At 39.0% G+C, this 16,197-nt stretch overlaps 1 protein-coding gene across 15 annotated transcripts in view; it reads left to right on the plus strand.

Moving 5' to 3' along the window:
* APBB2 (amyloid beta precursor protein binding family B member 2) overlaps window positions 1-16,197 on the plus strand; it is a 170,444-nt gene that overhangs the window by 93,744 nt on the left and 60,503 nt on the right. For 8 of the 15 annotated variants that reach the window (XM_042053826.1, XM_042053824.1, XM_042053829.1 and 5 more), the window contains 4 exons: window positions 6,291-6,499; window positions 11,476-11,538; window positions 11,978-12,063; window positions 12,174-12,234. In XM_042053826.1, the coding sequence (XP_041909760.1) occupies window positions 6,291-6,499; window positions 11,476-11,538; window positions 11,978-12,063; window positions 12,174-12,234 (419 nt within the window). The remainder of the gene's footprint in view (window positions 1-6,290; window positions 6,500-11,475; window positions 11,539-11,977; window positions 12,064-12,173; window positions 12,235-16,197) is intronic. The other 7 variants (XM_042053828.1, XM_042053832.1, XM_042053834.1 and 4 more) reach the window with 3 other exon arrangements.

Genomic DNA, 16,197 nt, shown 5'->3' on the forward strand with positions numbered 1-16,197 from the left:
CATGACTCACAATAATGAAAACTTACTAAGTGAAGAAAGAAATAATCTTATATAAAAAAGTGATGCAAACACTAGTACTAGCAGGCCAGTTCCTAGCCAGTTTGCTTGAGGCTGAGAACACAGATGATCTCGGCCCTATGCAAGCACTGCTCAGCAATAACTAAACCACTGGTACGTTTCCAGCACTTGTTCTGGTCACAAATGTAATGTCCAGTACCTTACAGGCTGCTAAGAAAAACAATTAACCCAATTCCAACCAGACTCAGTATATCTTCTTAGTTGCCCAGCTCTGCTAATGTCCATCAGCATCCTAATAAGGAGATTGAGATCTCACCACAAAATAGAGTTTGTGGACAAGCCATAGGATGTGTCTCCAGTACAGCATTCTCAGGTAGCAATTCATCAGCTTTTGCTCAGTCTGTAATTTCATGTTGTCACCACTGCTCCACCTGGCTAAACAGCCACCCTCCTCCAGATGGGACAGAGGCTGGCTTCTTCCTGGTCCGTCTGTCACCACAACAGCTCCCTTGAGACAGCAGTTCAGGTCACCTCCAAGTCTTCCTTACTTACTTTACCAGAGTCTGCTTGTTTTGTGGATAGGTGTTTTTGGTTGGTGAACAGGCTAGTCTTCTTGTGTTTACCAGTTTTTTGCCCATTTTCCAGGAAAGAATGTACAGACCTTTCCTCTCTGTCTTACTGCAGTACTTTTTCCTACTGTTGCTGCTGTTAATATCAACTCCTTTAAACGCAAGCTGTGGTGCTGGTTTCTCATGGCTTCACCTCTGGACCTCAGACTGTGTGGCCCCTGAGCAGACAACTTGGAGAGCCCAAAAATTCTCCCATTTAAGCAGGACAGCTAGTATCATCCATAGCCCTCATCCAGGGCTGTCATCAAGAGTTCTTCAGAGTCCCTCTGCTGAAACACTTGCCCTTGTTTTCTTTGGTAATTGTATAGTACTGTGGTCCTTTTATCAACAGCTTGGGCTTTGGTCATTGAAAAGGAGAAGACGGTAAGACAGCAAAACAAGTGTGTTTAGTTGCGGTTTTTGGGTTTTTTTCCTGAATGTTGACAAATCTGCTTTCCTCTCTTTTCCTTAAGATTAGTCATCTCTGCTTGAATGCTTCTTATGCTTGTAGTAACATTTATACAGCCAGACAAAGATCACATCTCATGAAAAATAAAAATAGTACAGGAGATTCATTCCACGCTTCCTTAGGATTTTTACAAATTCAGTCTTTTCTGATTATGGTTGATTTTACAGTTGATCAAAACAGCAAATCATTTTGGCACAGATAGAGTCTGGTTACATGTATGCCTGTAAATCCCACGTTTCAGCATGTTTTCCTGGAAAGTGTTAGAGAAGCTTCCTCTCCCCAAGTGCATGTGAGTGATGGCTGGTTCAGCAATTCGGTGAGGAGCATGACAGGGTTGTCATGACAACCAGTTACATGCTGTGAGCAAAGATGGTGACAAACGAGCATCTTCTGGCTGATTATCACTCCTTGTTGAATAACATTCCCCAAATTAGACAGATGTGTCTGATTTATAATTACTCAACCTATTGACTCGTATTTTTGCTGCATTGTCTCTGAGATAGCATTCATGCTTCTTGCAGTGGTGCTTAGGCAAGGCTGCCTGCTGGCCATCATTGGTGTGAATCATGGGAATAGGTGAAGCTGTTGATTTTGCTGTAGTGCATGGACAGTGAGGAGAAGTTATCTTTAGAGACTTCTTTTCGTTAAAACCAAACAATTTAAGCTTGCACATTGAGCCCACTGCTGGAAATAGATGGGATAAAAATACACAAGGCTTATGTTCTTTCTATTGTGCTATTGAATGGAGAGTGCTCCTTGAATTTCGTTTGCCCTCAGTCGTTAATACAAAGTCTTCCTCTCCCTTCAGCGCCTGCCTTGATCTTTAGTGTGCCTATAGGGTGGGGGGAAATATGCTTCCCTTAGGATGAAATCCTGGATCTGCTGAAGTCATTGGCATCTCTTCAAAAAGCGTAAGTTTCTGTGGCTTTCTTTTCCTTTAGTTTTGCTTTTATTTAAATGCAGAAGACAGAAGTAAAACACTTTCATTTCAAGATTTTGGAACTTCAGAAAAGAAAACAGTACTTTTCCCACCTCTTTCCTTTTGTTGAAACCTTTTTATCCTCCTGCCTTCCCAGTTCCTTTTTGTGCTTCCCCTCAGCTGCTCAGAAGGATAGCATCTGTAATACATGTGTGATATGGTGGGCCAGCTCTTCATTATGCTTCAGCCCAGCAATGAAGACAGACATCAGATATGAAGCTAGTGATTTCCCATTGGTGCCCAAACACTAGGACAACATGTTGTTGGATACTGTTGCTATCCCAGTCTCTGCAATTTTTGACATAGGAAGCTTTGATGCAGATCTCTTATTACAAACAAGGTGCTTTTCAGTTTGAATTCCTTCATTTATATTGTGCCTCCACTCCTGGAATGTGAGCAATGGGAGCACCAGAGATTCAGAAGTGACTTTATAGATTTCTTATTGGCCAGATTATGTTTTTAGATTCGGAAAACACTGGAAGTGTTCCTGTTTGTACCATCATGCTTCCAGCCTGGACAATGAACACTCCTTTTCAGTTAATTTTTTTACTGCAAAAGTATACTTTTGAGATGGTGATAGGCAGTCACAGTCTGGATCAAATCCGGTCTTGGGATGGTGTCCCTTTCCTTCAGAGGATCCTAACAGAAGAAAAATTGTTACAAAACCATCATAAGAATTGAGATAACTAAGCTACAAGTACAAAACAAAAAAGAGATATCTCATTTTTATCTCTGTACAGTGTGGGTATTTTATTACTTAACCTACTTAGATAGTGTAGATCAAGTGTTTGCAAGTATTGTTGAGCCTTGCAGGCAAGCAGTCTCACTTGGGCATTCTGCTTACCACACAGTGAAATAAGCCCTCCTTAAGCTAGAAGGACTGACTGAAAGTGTAGTGCTTCCACTAACTCCAGCAGAGCTGCATTTGCATTAGCCAGAGGCTGTGCACTCACATCTGCTGCTACTTCTTCCAAGGAGACAAAATGAGATCCCTCTGTTGAAATGAATCCCTGGAAAAGCAAAGCATGTGTCCTTTGAATGATGCAACGATACCTCTCAGATTTCCCTGAATGTATTTTCTGTCTTAGTATGACTCTACCTTGTGGCTGTCTCCCAGTTTTTCAAAAATATGGTTTTAACATGTGAAATAACAGTTAAAATTGTCCTGTGGCACAGATGCTCTTACTGTACTGCACCTCCCAGGTACAGAACTTCCAGCACTCTGATAACTCTGTACAGCATTTTTACAGTCTCTGTTTTGAAATCATGTATGCTGCCAAACTGAAGCCCTTTGTGCCTGCATTTCCTCTTGCTCAAGAGTACTCTTTTTGTCCATAAATTAGTCCCCCAGCCATGATGATTGGTGGGATTTGTTTTCACCTGAAGAAGACATGCATGTGTAAAATACATGTCTGTTTTTCCAAGTACCTCTCCCAGTTCAATACAAAATTTATTGCCTTACTTAAGAGTGTTTTCTTCAGGAAGGAAGTTTGCTTGGCCTTCAGTAAACCAGTTTCCCTCATGCACAAGGAGCTAGGCAGAGAGACACCAACTCTGGTCTCTGTCCCCACACGTTGCTTATCATCACCACCAAGTTCTCTTGGAAGTGGAGATAACACCTAGCAGCTGCACAACAAAACTACACGTTTTGAAATGTCATGCCATTGAATGGGGTCATTCAAATTCAGAGGTAAATTATTTTGCCACCAGTAATTCCACATTCAAATAAAGTAAAGCCACTTATGTCCTGTAGTAGCTCTGTGATGCCTCAAGTGCATTCATCTGTCTTGTTAGATTTTGTATGTTGATGCTTATTTTATTATCTTTCTTGGGCTGGTATCTCTTGTGATGCCACGTTACCTTTGGCTTGCACACTCGGCTTGCACGAGGTGACTGCTTTCATCTGTTAGAACAGTCAGTGCACTAGGGAGGCTTTCCAGTTCATGCTAGTAGGAAACCACAGCCTGTGAAAAGGTTATCCCCACAGTCTCCCATTCTGCAGCACGAGCTGGGACACACATATGGTTGGGGTTTTTTTCAAGTAGGTTTGCATAGCAAACACAAGGCCTGGTGTGTACTAGTTTGAAAAACAAACCAGTGGGAGACACCAAGTCAGAGTAACAATTTAATGGGGAAATTAAAGAAAAGGAAAAAAAAACTAAAAGAAAACACTGGTTCAAACTGACAGAGTCAAGATACAACCTGAGTCCCAGTTAGGCAGGGTGGTGGTAGCAGTCTGGTAGAATGGTGGCTGCAGTCCTCTGAAGCAGTGATCCTGTAGTAAAAGGGTCTGCTCTTCCTCAGGAAGTCCAGTGGTGGCTGTGTAGCTCCTGTCCTCTGGAAATCCAGTGAAAAAGGGTTCGCTCTAGTGTTCAGAGTCTCAGATTATATCCACGATGGGATACTTGGTTCCTCCCTCTGGGTGGAGCATCTCACAATGGGGTAATGAGTCATGAGGCAAAGTGTTGATTAGGCTCATTAACAGAAGATAGTCCAGAGGGAGTTATCTCTGAGTCAGGCGGCAGGACAATGATGGGCAATTAACAGCAAGATAGTCTGGGGGGAGGAGGCAAGGAAACACTGCCCCACCTGATCTCAACAGCTGATGGGGATGGTAATAGAATACACTGCAACCCAGGACACTGGTGTCGCAGGATGGATGAACACGTGCCCTCCGGTGCTGTCCTGTTCAGCTGTGCTTATTAGATGGTCTGAGGCCAGTCCTTTTGCGTGAGGAGTACCTGCACACAGACATCAATCACAGTCGTTTTGTGTGGGAAATGCTGCTCTTTGAAATTCCTGAGCTATGTTAATTGAAAACAAATACAATTCCTTTTTTATTTCTCAGAATATGCAAGCATATTTTGGTGTATTTATTTTTGCTAATGGATAAGTTTTCAAAATAAATTAGTATTACTCAGCTAGGTGGTATTTTCTTATCCGAGATATTTTACATTATTTCCTTCCAACTGTTTGTTCACATATGAGATAACTTCTTTTCTTTTAACTAATTGTTGCAGAAATGTTTTTGGTTTAAGTCTCTGGGTTAACAATTTTATTTCTGCTGTGAGTTTTGTCTGCTTTTACTTCAAAGTAATTCCTGTTTAGGCCTTTCTGGTACTGCATGTCATTGCAACAATAAATAATAGGACATTGGTTCCTCTGTGTCTTTGGTTGATTAGTTTGAAACTAGTAGTTTAATGCAACCATAGCATAACACTCTCCTGACTGTGTATTTGAGTAGCTGTGTATACATCCACATGTATGTATAATGAGGACAGAAGCTGTGCCTGAACTTTAAACTTAAACTGGACTTGCAGATGTTGCCACACATTGTGATGATTAGATATTTGATCACATTACTTCACATTAGATATTAGATATATGATAATATTGTGATGTTTAGATGTTTAATCACATTACTTCTTGCATGATGTGGCCAAATTGTGGAAAGTGTTTTGTGTTTATTTGCCTTTTATGTGGTTGAGAAGAGTGCAGTTGATTTATTCAGTTGGAAAACAAACATGGTCAAGGTTGAAGATGAATAGGCTTTAAAATGTGTAAGACCTTGGAGTCAGGAACTATGTACTCGAATGCCATAGAGGCCATAACAGGGGACATTTAGAAGCAGGTGTTTAGAATATTTGTGAACTTCTGGAACTGGTTATGGGAATGTTGCTGATTTCAGATATTGGGCCATAGGTGAGGCTTTTTATTAAATTTGAGTTTAATGATATTGTCTAGCATTTCTTCTGAAGAACTTGCTTAGAATAGTCCTCAAGTGGTAAATCAGTAATTTAAGAACTTCTTAAGTGGCTCTGGGGAAGAAATAGACTAGTTTGTATCTCAGAGTGTAAGAATTATTTTAAGTTGTCATGACATTTGTGTGTCTGTCTGTATGTGTGTGCATAAATATGGGTAGCAGAAATGAGAGAGACTCAGAAAAAAGCAACCATGATAAAACACCTGGTAGAAGGCTTGAAGGATAGACTAACAAGGAACTTTTAATTTCAAGAAGGGCTTAAAGAGCAGCAGTATAACAACAGGTTATTCACCTGTTGTCCACTGTTGTGTTACATTGAGCCTCAATAATTTGGTATGTTTTTCTGATGGTCATTTACACAGGAACTGTACCACAGCAATACCAGCTGTGCAGACCCATGGAAAAACTGTTTGTGTCTTTGTGTGACTTTTTTTTTTTTTCCCCTGTTCTCAGCAGATATATGGAGTGATCATTCATTTCAGACAGACCCAGACTTACCACCTGGTTGGAAAAAAATAAATGACATTGCTGGGATCTATTACTGGCACATACCAACAGGAACAACTCAATGGCAGCGCCCTCTGTCCATCCCAACAGATCTCCAGGGCTCACGAAAAGGATCTCTTGGTTCCATTACTCCATCTCCTACTCCAGAAACTGAGGTAACCTACTGTGTCTTCTTGTGGGCTACATACTGTAAGGAAAATTGAAATAACTCTTTGAACTTGCAGGTTTAGCTGCTAGCTAAACTGGCCTAATATGTCCCAAAGTGTAGCTACTTGTTGATAATATGTCGTAAGTATCTGTTCTCTATGTTCATTTTTAATGGCTGTGCCTGATCAAACACCCTAAACTTTGGATGTGTTAGATGACATCAACCATGTCTCAGAAAAATTAGACAGGCAGTTCCTGATGAGTGTGAAACTTTGGCAGTTCTGTAGCATACGCTGAAGCATTGCTGTGTTATATGGATACAGGATACATAAAATTTTTGCACATGATAGCAGACTTTTGGCTGGACTCTGTTTGCATCTTCTTTCTTCTTGGTTCATTTGGTAGGAGTATCACAATAGACATATGAGCCTTCATTTGAGACACTAGTTCCTTTACAGGGTAGTTTCTATTGAATAAACATGAAGTGTTCTCAAGTGTAAGCCTCTGTACACCCTGCCAGTACCAACGACTCTCAGTGTTGCAGTCAGGTTTTAACTAGAAACAGAAAGAGATACACTCTGTCCTCCACATGTGCTGAAAGAGCAGTACATGGTACTGCCTTTTAAGATAATGCTTTCAGGCACAGTCTTAGGGTTTGTTTGGTGTCATGTAAGTAGAAAAATAAAATCAATTGTTATAAAGAAGAGTATGCTTCAAAAAATACAATCACTTTGTTTTAGTATGCTGGGAAGACTTCTATGGAATTAACTACTAATATAAAATAAGGTTGGTTTTAAATTATTTTTATACTGAATTTTCAGAAAAATGTCCACAGCTCCGTCAGGGGAAGTCTTTGTACTGATTCTGAGTTTTGGATCAGGCAGTCTTTAGGGGTTTAGTTTTTTGAGTTTTAATTCATTTAGAGAGAACATTTTTTGTGTTCTTGATTTTGTTCATGTATGCACCAAACTAACTTACATGGAAGTTAAGAGGAGTTAAGGACATTCAAGTGTGTATTACCATCTTGATCCTGAAACTTTTATCCTGTATAGGCTTCAATATGTATAATCTTGTTCATTATTTTAGAAAGGTTGTTCCCACATGTTCATAAATGCTACTCATAAGGTCTGCAAACTTGACCACAACATTTCAGTTATGGTTTACATCAGTCAAGCTCTCATACTGTGCACCAGGCATGCTGGAAGTAATTTCTGAGAGGATTCATGGATAAAGAACTATAACTGTTACTATAACTGTTATTCTGGTAGAAAACAAGAAAAAATTCAGAAATGCTGAATGTAAAGTGCTGCACATGCTTCTAGGATAAATTCCTGTAATGTACATGTGAAGGATATAACTTTACCATTATTACTTTTCTTACTCTAGAGTGTAGAGAATGGGGTTTTTATTAGTTATAGATGGTTATATAGAAGTTATAGATGGTTTTCACATAAACACAGAAATCAGTATGGTTGGTAAACTGCAGAGGAAAAATGGCGTATTTTCATTTGAAATATTTTTCTACTTCTGTTTAAAATGTCTTCACAATTAATATTTCAGACCTGCTGGTAATGTATTAGGTGTATTTTTAACCTTTCACAATTCTGTTTGCTTTAAATGAAATATAGTTTGTGTTTATAAATAATAATCATTAATTCTCAGCAGCAGCATGAGAGTACAAAATGCATGAAGTACAATAACATAGATTTTAATGCAGTATAGGTGTATTAAGCAAGACATACATGTATGTGAGTACATAGTAGGCTCATCAAAGTTTTGATGTGGCAGTTCTAATTCAGCAAGGAATTTGTTCCAGCAAAGATTTATGCATAGACGTTTCTATGGCAGCACCAAGACCATATAGTGTGCTGTAAAGGGTGATACAGAAAATAAGCACATCCCCAAAATTTGTATTAGTATGATATCATGTAGTTTTTTTAGTTGGAGGTATAGGCAAAAGAACTTGCTTTTTGTAGGTTTCTGCAGTCATTGATAAGCATCTTACAGTTATTGAAGCCGTACTGGCTTTTTGACTCAGTGGTTATTAAGATAGCATTCCAATACAGTACCGGCAGACTTACTGTACTGGAGTTCAAAACAGGAGCATGAATTGGGCTCAGGATTTTGTCCACTTCCAAATACTGAAACAGCTACAATGAACAGGCATAGCTGGAGTTATAGTGGGAACTGTTAGGAAAAGCCTTGCATTTCTCAAAACCACAGATGCCAAGCTTTATTAAAAGGAACTGGATGAAGAATCCTTTGTGATTCAGCCGGTTCTGAGCAGAACGCCAGTGCAGAGCAGCAGTAAGAGAGAAGTAAGTCATAGTGTGTGTTTAAGAGATAGGGGTAGATAATGAAATAATTTTGACAGTGTCAGCTATCATGAATTTTTGGTTTTTAGTCTCTCTGCAATTGGTATGTGCCAGCACTGTATCATCTCCAAGTCACTGGCAGGCAATACTTGTTTTGATTCCTGTTCACTGCTCTGCTGCATACCCAAGTGCTCCTTCTTTCCCTCCCTGGGAAAGAGTAATATGGGTGTCTGTGATAAGGTCAATCTGACACTTCACAGAAGATTTGGAATTCAGTCTAGAATAGGGACTCCCAAATGCCTTTATCCCAGCACTACCATGGGCAGTGTCACTTGTGGTGAAGAGCTTCTCCCTCCAAGCTGGACCCATGTGTGAGCTGTGTACTGCTGCTTCCCTCATTGGTTGAAGCCTGTGCTTCAAGATAATGTGTTTTGAGAGGGCTGGTTCAGCTCATTCCCCCATGCTGGATTTGTATTGCTTCATTCTGAAAAGGCTGGGGGATATACATGTTTTAGGCAGATGAAATAGTATAATCTAGGATTGAGGATTGGCATGGGTAGCATTTCGTATCTGAACCAGCAGCTTCTGTGAGTCCATAAAAATACTTTATCTAAGTCATATTTGTCTGTGAAGCATCATGTGCCAGTCTTGAAATGAGTTTATTTGGGCTCTTTCAGGTTTTGAGTTTGTCAAACAAACATTTAGAAACACCTTTTTTCCCCCCAGAGTAAAACCTTTTTACCCTTTGTCTTGTTTCCTCCTTTTTTTTTTCATTTTATTTTATTGTGTCCCTGTCTCTTAAATGATGTAATACACAGAAGCTTTGCTTTGTTTGGTAGAATGTGGCTCACAGCTGAGGGCAGTCAACAAAGAACAGATCAAGTCAGCCATTTTTATGTTGTAGCTTACTCTGGATATTTAGCATAAAGAAAAACATTTACTGCTGTTGAACAGAGAATTTTAAAAAATGGGTAGGGAGGAATGATGCTGTAATGCATAGAAATGGCAAAAAGTGTTTTAAAAAGGAAACTAATGTGAAAATGTCATACTTTTACACACGCTGCAAGGCAAGTTTTCTTTCACAAGATAATAAATCAATTTCAATCCAAAGCAATTATGGGTTAAGCATTATGCGAAAATCCTGCTGATTTAACAAAAATGCTAATAAATGCTAAATATGAATAACCTGTAACATTCCTTCCCTTCTTCCCCCTCAAAAGCATGAAAATGTATTTTGGTTTTGCACAGCTGTTTAAATTTGACTTAGTTTTAGATCAGTCTCCTCTTGTGTGTTGTCAAATTACTTCCTTTTTGAATCTTTGTCTTTTGTAACATTCTCTTCCAAATTTTAGAAATTTTGCTGCCTCTCCCACTTCCCTGTGCAGAGAAAAAGCTGTAGTGTTTAAGTTTCAATAAGACCTTCTTTGAGATCATAGCAGAATTTGGTGATGGTAGTTGTGTCTTCTTATAGCCTAACTCATCCCAGGCCTTGATCACCTCTAGAAGTTCTTCTGTAGGTAACATAACCACGAGCAGCTAATAATTAAAGAGAAGGAGCTTGGTAGGAAAAGGTAACAACTCAATTAATTCAAAGGCATGTTAGGAAAGGGTTACTCCTGGGAGTTGCTTCTCACAAAATAATTGCTCCAGTGGGGATATATTGAGAATGCTTCCAGGGTGAGAAGTCCACCCTGCAGATGAATGCATTGGGCCGTATTAGTGGGTACCACTTCACCTTGGGGCTGAGCTGGACTGCCCAGCTGAGCTCATCTTGAAAGGGGAATTAATTTCAGGAATTCTTGACTTGGTGAAGCTATAAAGAGGTCTCCCAGCAATCAAATCTCCTGGCTTTTGTTGAGGACAGTGGGAATTCTTTCCTGGTGAGACAGAGGACAGATGTACTCCAGCATCAGTTGTTCCTCTCAAGCTTTACAGAAAAGCCTGAACCTCAAAAGCTAAACACAATGGTGCTTGCTTGATTGTACCAGTGAACACCTCTGAAAATTTTTGAGAAACTTGAATGGAGAATGAGAGGGTGGGTGCTTTGTTTGGTTTGGGGTTGTTTTTTAAAAAAGCTGCTAGACTTCAAAACTACTTTTTCAGCAAGAAATCTCTGCACTCCGTACTAATTCTCCTTCCCTTCCTTGCCCTTTTCTTGTGCTTTCTCTCTAGAAATAATTGATTTTTACCTTGTATGTATCTTATCCTTGTATATATTTTTTGTGTTTCAGTATTTCTAGTTCCAGTACTGTTAGCGTCTTTTAACAAAAGTGCCGTTAGGAAATCCTAATGTTTCCCCTTAATTGCTGTTTATCAAAGACTGTAGCAGCTGTGGCCAACATTCATATTCAAATTCATTTTGCTTGCTTTTAAGATCATAGTTAAAGAGTAATTTCATTGTCTGTTCCTAATTTATATTAACTTTCCTTGTTTCAATCATTTGTTTTGGTAAGTAACTGTTAGAGGCATGTCTTCTCTCTCCTTTCCTCCAAATGCCATGGTATAGAGGAGTAAGTAGTTGAAGTTTGAGGTGATCTGTTTCCTAACCCATCCTGTAAATATCAATGCTAACAACAGTGTCTTGTGTTTTTTTTTCTTTTTCTTTTTTTCTTTTTTTTTTTTTTTTTTAATCAATGTGCTTCTTCCTGTGTGAATAATTATGTGTCTAGAAACAGCCATGGAGTGATTTTGCTGTACTGAATGGGGGAAAGATTAATAGTGACATTTGGAAGGCAAGTATATTGTCAGATTTTAGAACCTTTACTACTATTACCCTTGTTTTTTGCATGGCAGTGGCTGTTTTTTCCCCTTTTAGTTTTCCATGAATGTCATTCATAACATAGGCCGAAGTGACTGGGGGTACTGCTAGGGATGTCTAGCTCACAAACATGTTGCCTTTTCTGATCTTTCCACTTGGAATGGATTCAATCTAAACTAGCAGAGCAACTGCCATGATGTAACAAATAAGATGCCTGCACTGAATGAAATGCAGCTTGAGAAATATATATATATATATATATGCATGCCTCTTTTCAACTTCAGCCAGAAACACTATCGCTTCTTTGCAGGGAGGATTTAATTTCCCTTTGAGATAAGAATTAACATGATGGTGTACTTAATACTATTATAATAGTATTAAAACTATACTGATAGCACTGCCTCTGTCTCTAGGACCTGCATGCAGCCACTGTGAACCCAGACCCAAGTCTGAAAGAGTTTGAAGGAGCAACATTACGCTATGCCTCTTTGAAGCTCAGGTACAATGACTTCACAAGTCTCAGTGGAATGACCAGCTCTGTTTTGTGTTGTGCTGTAATTTTCATATGATTTTAAGACTGATTTTGTCCTTTTTTTTTTTGTGTCACAGAAATGGTCCACAATCTGATGATGATGATTCTTGTAGCATCAACAGTGATCCAGAAGCCAAGGTCTGTATGAAGATCCACAACAGTATAACAATTAAAAATCTAGCAGTTGTAAGCATAAACTTGCAAGGTGCAGAATGTCTCCTTGAAATTAAGTGTACCCCTCCTCTTGACACAATGGGTATTGACCATGCAAGACTAATTCCATCAAAGGAAGTTGCAGATTTAAAGCTTCATTCAGTTGGGTGAGGAAAGTGTGACTTATTTTAAAATCACATAAGCCGGGAAATTGGATTTTAGAGCTCAAGATTCTACTGTCCAACTGTAATAACTGTCTTCTTGCACAACTAAGTGTCTGTGTGAGACAGGGCTCTGGTTTTTTTTATGCCTGGATGGCTTCTGGGGGCATTCAGTGACAGAATTTGCTCTTTATTTCAAGTTTGTCCCTTTTTAAAGTACTCTTCCTTTTTTGTGTGTCTGCTTCAGCTCACAGCTACTAACAAGTAGGTTACAATTTAGAACAAGAAATTTCATGTTTTAGAAGAGAGAATGCAACCTACTTGGAGAATGCAGTTCATAGGGAAAAATTAAACCATTATGTGATGAAGCACCATAATAAAATCAAAGCTTTTACTGTTGTAATCCAAGAGTTTTGAGGAGAAAGAAGCAGCAGAAAGTTTTGAATGCTTGCATATCTATCTCCAGATTTGTCTTCTTGATCGTTTTGCCTTGTGCTTGCATCCATTATTAAGGGTGTATATGAATCTTTATAATTGGAAATCCAAGTAATTTAAATAAGTGTTTTGGCTGTGCCATACAGCTGCAGCAGCTGACAGGATCAGAAACTACTTATTTCCAGGAACAATTATGTGTGTAACAGAGTTGATAATTTTAATAGCATTAATGATATATTTTAAGAGAGAAAACAGACTGATCAGGGCATTTAATTTTCTTTGTCATCTTGATTATTTGGCTTGTGATGTTTGAATCAGATGTAAATAGTTGTACTTTGCTTGGCCTGCTGGTAGTTTCAAAGCAAGGGTTTCAGCTGTGTTCATTACAGTGACAAGCACTAAATTCTGAGCACAGTAAATGGAGTTGAAACAGTAAGGAGCATTAGGTTCCAGTCCTGAGAATGACAGAGGTGTTCCTTTCATGATGAACCTTATAGTATGGAAAGCTTTGTAGGGAGGCAGCATTTTGATATATCTCTGACTTTACCAGGTGATTTGCACTGAGTATTTTTTGAGTCCTTCCGGCATGGAGGACCATGGCAGTAGTTTTGTGGACAAATAATTTGTGTCATGATCTCCCTTCCCTGTCTCATTTGCTGTTTAAACTTCAGTGTTCATGGAACAGGTACCTATCTGGTGTGTGTGAAATGTCTATCACAACTAGTCCTGTTTTTCCAGTTCAGGCAAAACTATGCTGATAATGCTTAAATGGGTAACCAAAACTGAGCACTAAAACATTCACAGAAGTGTTTGAGAGGAGCAAGACAAGAAATAGACGAGAAACTAGACATGTTTTTGAGTTTTTTAAAATCACTTGAGTCAAAGCACCTTACCTGATTTCTGCCCAGTGCAGATGCTGTGCAGGGGCAGGAATAACCATATGTGGGGTCCTGCAGGTGAAGCTCAGCAGTGCTGATGTTGATATGCAGCAGGAGAGGCTGGGGGCAGAGCTGTTCACTGCATCTGCCTCTGCCCCAAATATGGCCATATGTCACAGGAATGGGAAGTGGTCCAGAAACAGCAGGGATAATCTTCACCTGTGGAAAATGCTCTGGGATCTTTATTTCTCACATGGATGGGAAGGAGTTGGGCTAGGTGGACTCCTTGCTAGTCCATTTTACCCCAAATTTTGAGAGACTGAAAGAAGTTTGATAGGATTTGAAACTGATGACTTGGAAAAATCAGATATTTTTAGCCCTTTAGGCTCTCCCCTGCCATATTATGTGCCTTAACTATCTTTGATTGAAGCTTGCTTTTCTGTGGCAGCAAGCCCTGATATTTTTTCATTTCATCGTAAGAGAAGGAAGCTTTCTTTAACTCATTAAACTATCTATTGGAAGAATTTGGTAAAATGAACTTTTTTAGAGGTGTGTTAGAGATTTTAAACCTATTTATGACATTGACCAGTACATTTGTGGAAGAAAACAGCTTCTCTATGGCACGTTTAATGCTGTGTTTCAGCAAAGGGAACCGTGCCACCTTGTGGAAAGCTGTAGTAGTTGTCTTCCTGAGTGTCAAGTTCTGCAAAGATTGAAGCACTGCAGAAATGCTTGTTTTGGTAAAAGCATGTAGTATAATTCATGTAATTTTTGTAAGAAAAGTGACTTATACAGCAACACATTTAAGCATTCACAACTGTCAGTAAAGAACAAATGTTTCTCTATGTATCATGTGCTGAAGATGCAGTTCATAGTTTCATATCTGTGGTGTCTTGGTTAGGTTGTCTGCAGAAGGTCATAAAGGAGAAATGGAAAGAGGAGAGTTATTACATCCAGCTTCTTGATTTCAGCAATTTATTTTGGTAGAAATTTCTTGAAGAGATGGCTCATTGTGCTTGATGAGGATCCTAATTCTGCATGTGAATCATGCACAACTAGAAATGAGTTTTGAATTGGTGCTTCCCAGGAGACAGATCGTAACCTTCCTGGTTAATTTATAGAGCAATGTGTGCCTTCCTAATTGTGTTTCAAGGAAGGCAAAAGATGCTTTTACCAGTCCCAGACTGTAAATTCTTCTGAGTTGTCTTTTTTTTCATTGTTATAAAATACAACATCCCTATGTAAAAACATAGGAAGGTGCTAAATTTTTTCCTTATGGCCATACAGAGAAATGGAACCTTCTGGGACACCTGTCATTGTCCCTAGGAGTGGATGGAAAATGGAAAGCCCATGTGACTCATTTTCTCCAAAACCTTTTCCAGATTGGCCTGTTTGGCCTGACATTTGGACATGCCTTTATTCTCTCCTTTTCTCTTCAAGCATGGATTTTCAAATTCCCTGTCCACATTAGTCTGCTCAGCAAAGCTTCACTTTTCCAGCCTTCTCACCATTTTAGAGTAGTTTCAGCTATATAGAATTATCTAAGAATGGGCAGAATGTATTTAAACCTGTGGAAGTACTAGGCATTTACTCCAAAAGACTGTTTTCTACGTTAGAAACCAATAAATGCTCTGGATCTCAAAGGAAGAGAATGAGACTATTTCCGAGAGAGAGCATCAGGAGATGCTCATAGCAGATATTTATATTTAGTGATTCACCTGTAGGTGAATGAAAACACAGTTGGAGACATGGAAAGTGAGTTGGTGATGAATTCCTATGGATTAGCTAGGCTTTAGAGTTTAACCAGTTGGCCTTTGGCAACCTGACTTGTGGCTGTTGTGAAAGTGGCCTGTAAATAGAACTATCAAAATAATTTTACAAAATACTATGTGCCCCCAAAGATTTAATATCCGTATCTTGGCTGCTTTTCTTACTATGGAAGCAGGTATATGTATTTTGGAGGCATTGTATAGTTGCTTCTTTCTGGTCTTTTCCAGAAGCAAATACCCTGCCTAGACACAGGATCAGCATGTATCCTTGGGGCTGGACATGAATCTGATTTCTGATCCAAGAGAAGACTTAACCTGAGAGGAGCTTTTGCCATGTCCAGCAATCCCAAGAAAGGATTCGTTTCACTGAAAAGAAGTACATAATCTTTTCTTACAGTCAGAGTAGCTTCTAAAATTCTTGGTGCCAGCAGGGAGTATTCAGCATTTCCCAGCAGTCCACCTCAGGCTGCATTACAGTCTTCTCATGAACTCATGAAATGCTGCAGAAAGCCTCAATTAAATTAATTTCAATTAATTAAATTTGAGGAGTTTATTCCATCTTAAGTCTCTTTACAAAAGTAGATTAAATCTAAAAGAGAAATAGGGTATCTTCAACAGTTTTTCTGCCAAAATTGTATTTTGGCTTGTTTTTTGGATTAGGACTTTGTTTCTTTCAAAACAATCTTTTGTTTTCATTCCCCAGGA

The sequence above is a fragment of the Corvus kubaryi genome, unplaced genomic scaffold (assembly GCF_017639235.1).
Source record: "Corvus kubaryi isolate FWS band 111438036 unplaced genomic scaffold, C.kubaryi_AGA036_p1.0 split1-131, whole genome shotgun sequence".
Taxonomy (NCBI): domain Eukaryota; kingdom Metazoa; phylum Chordata; class Aves; order Passeriformes; family Corvidae; genus Corvus; species Corvus kubaryi.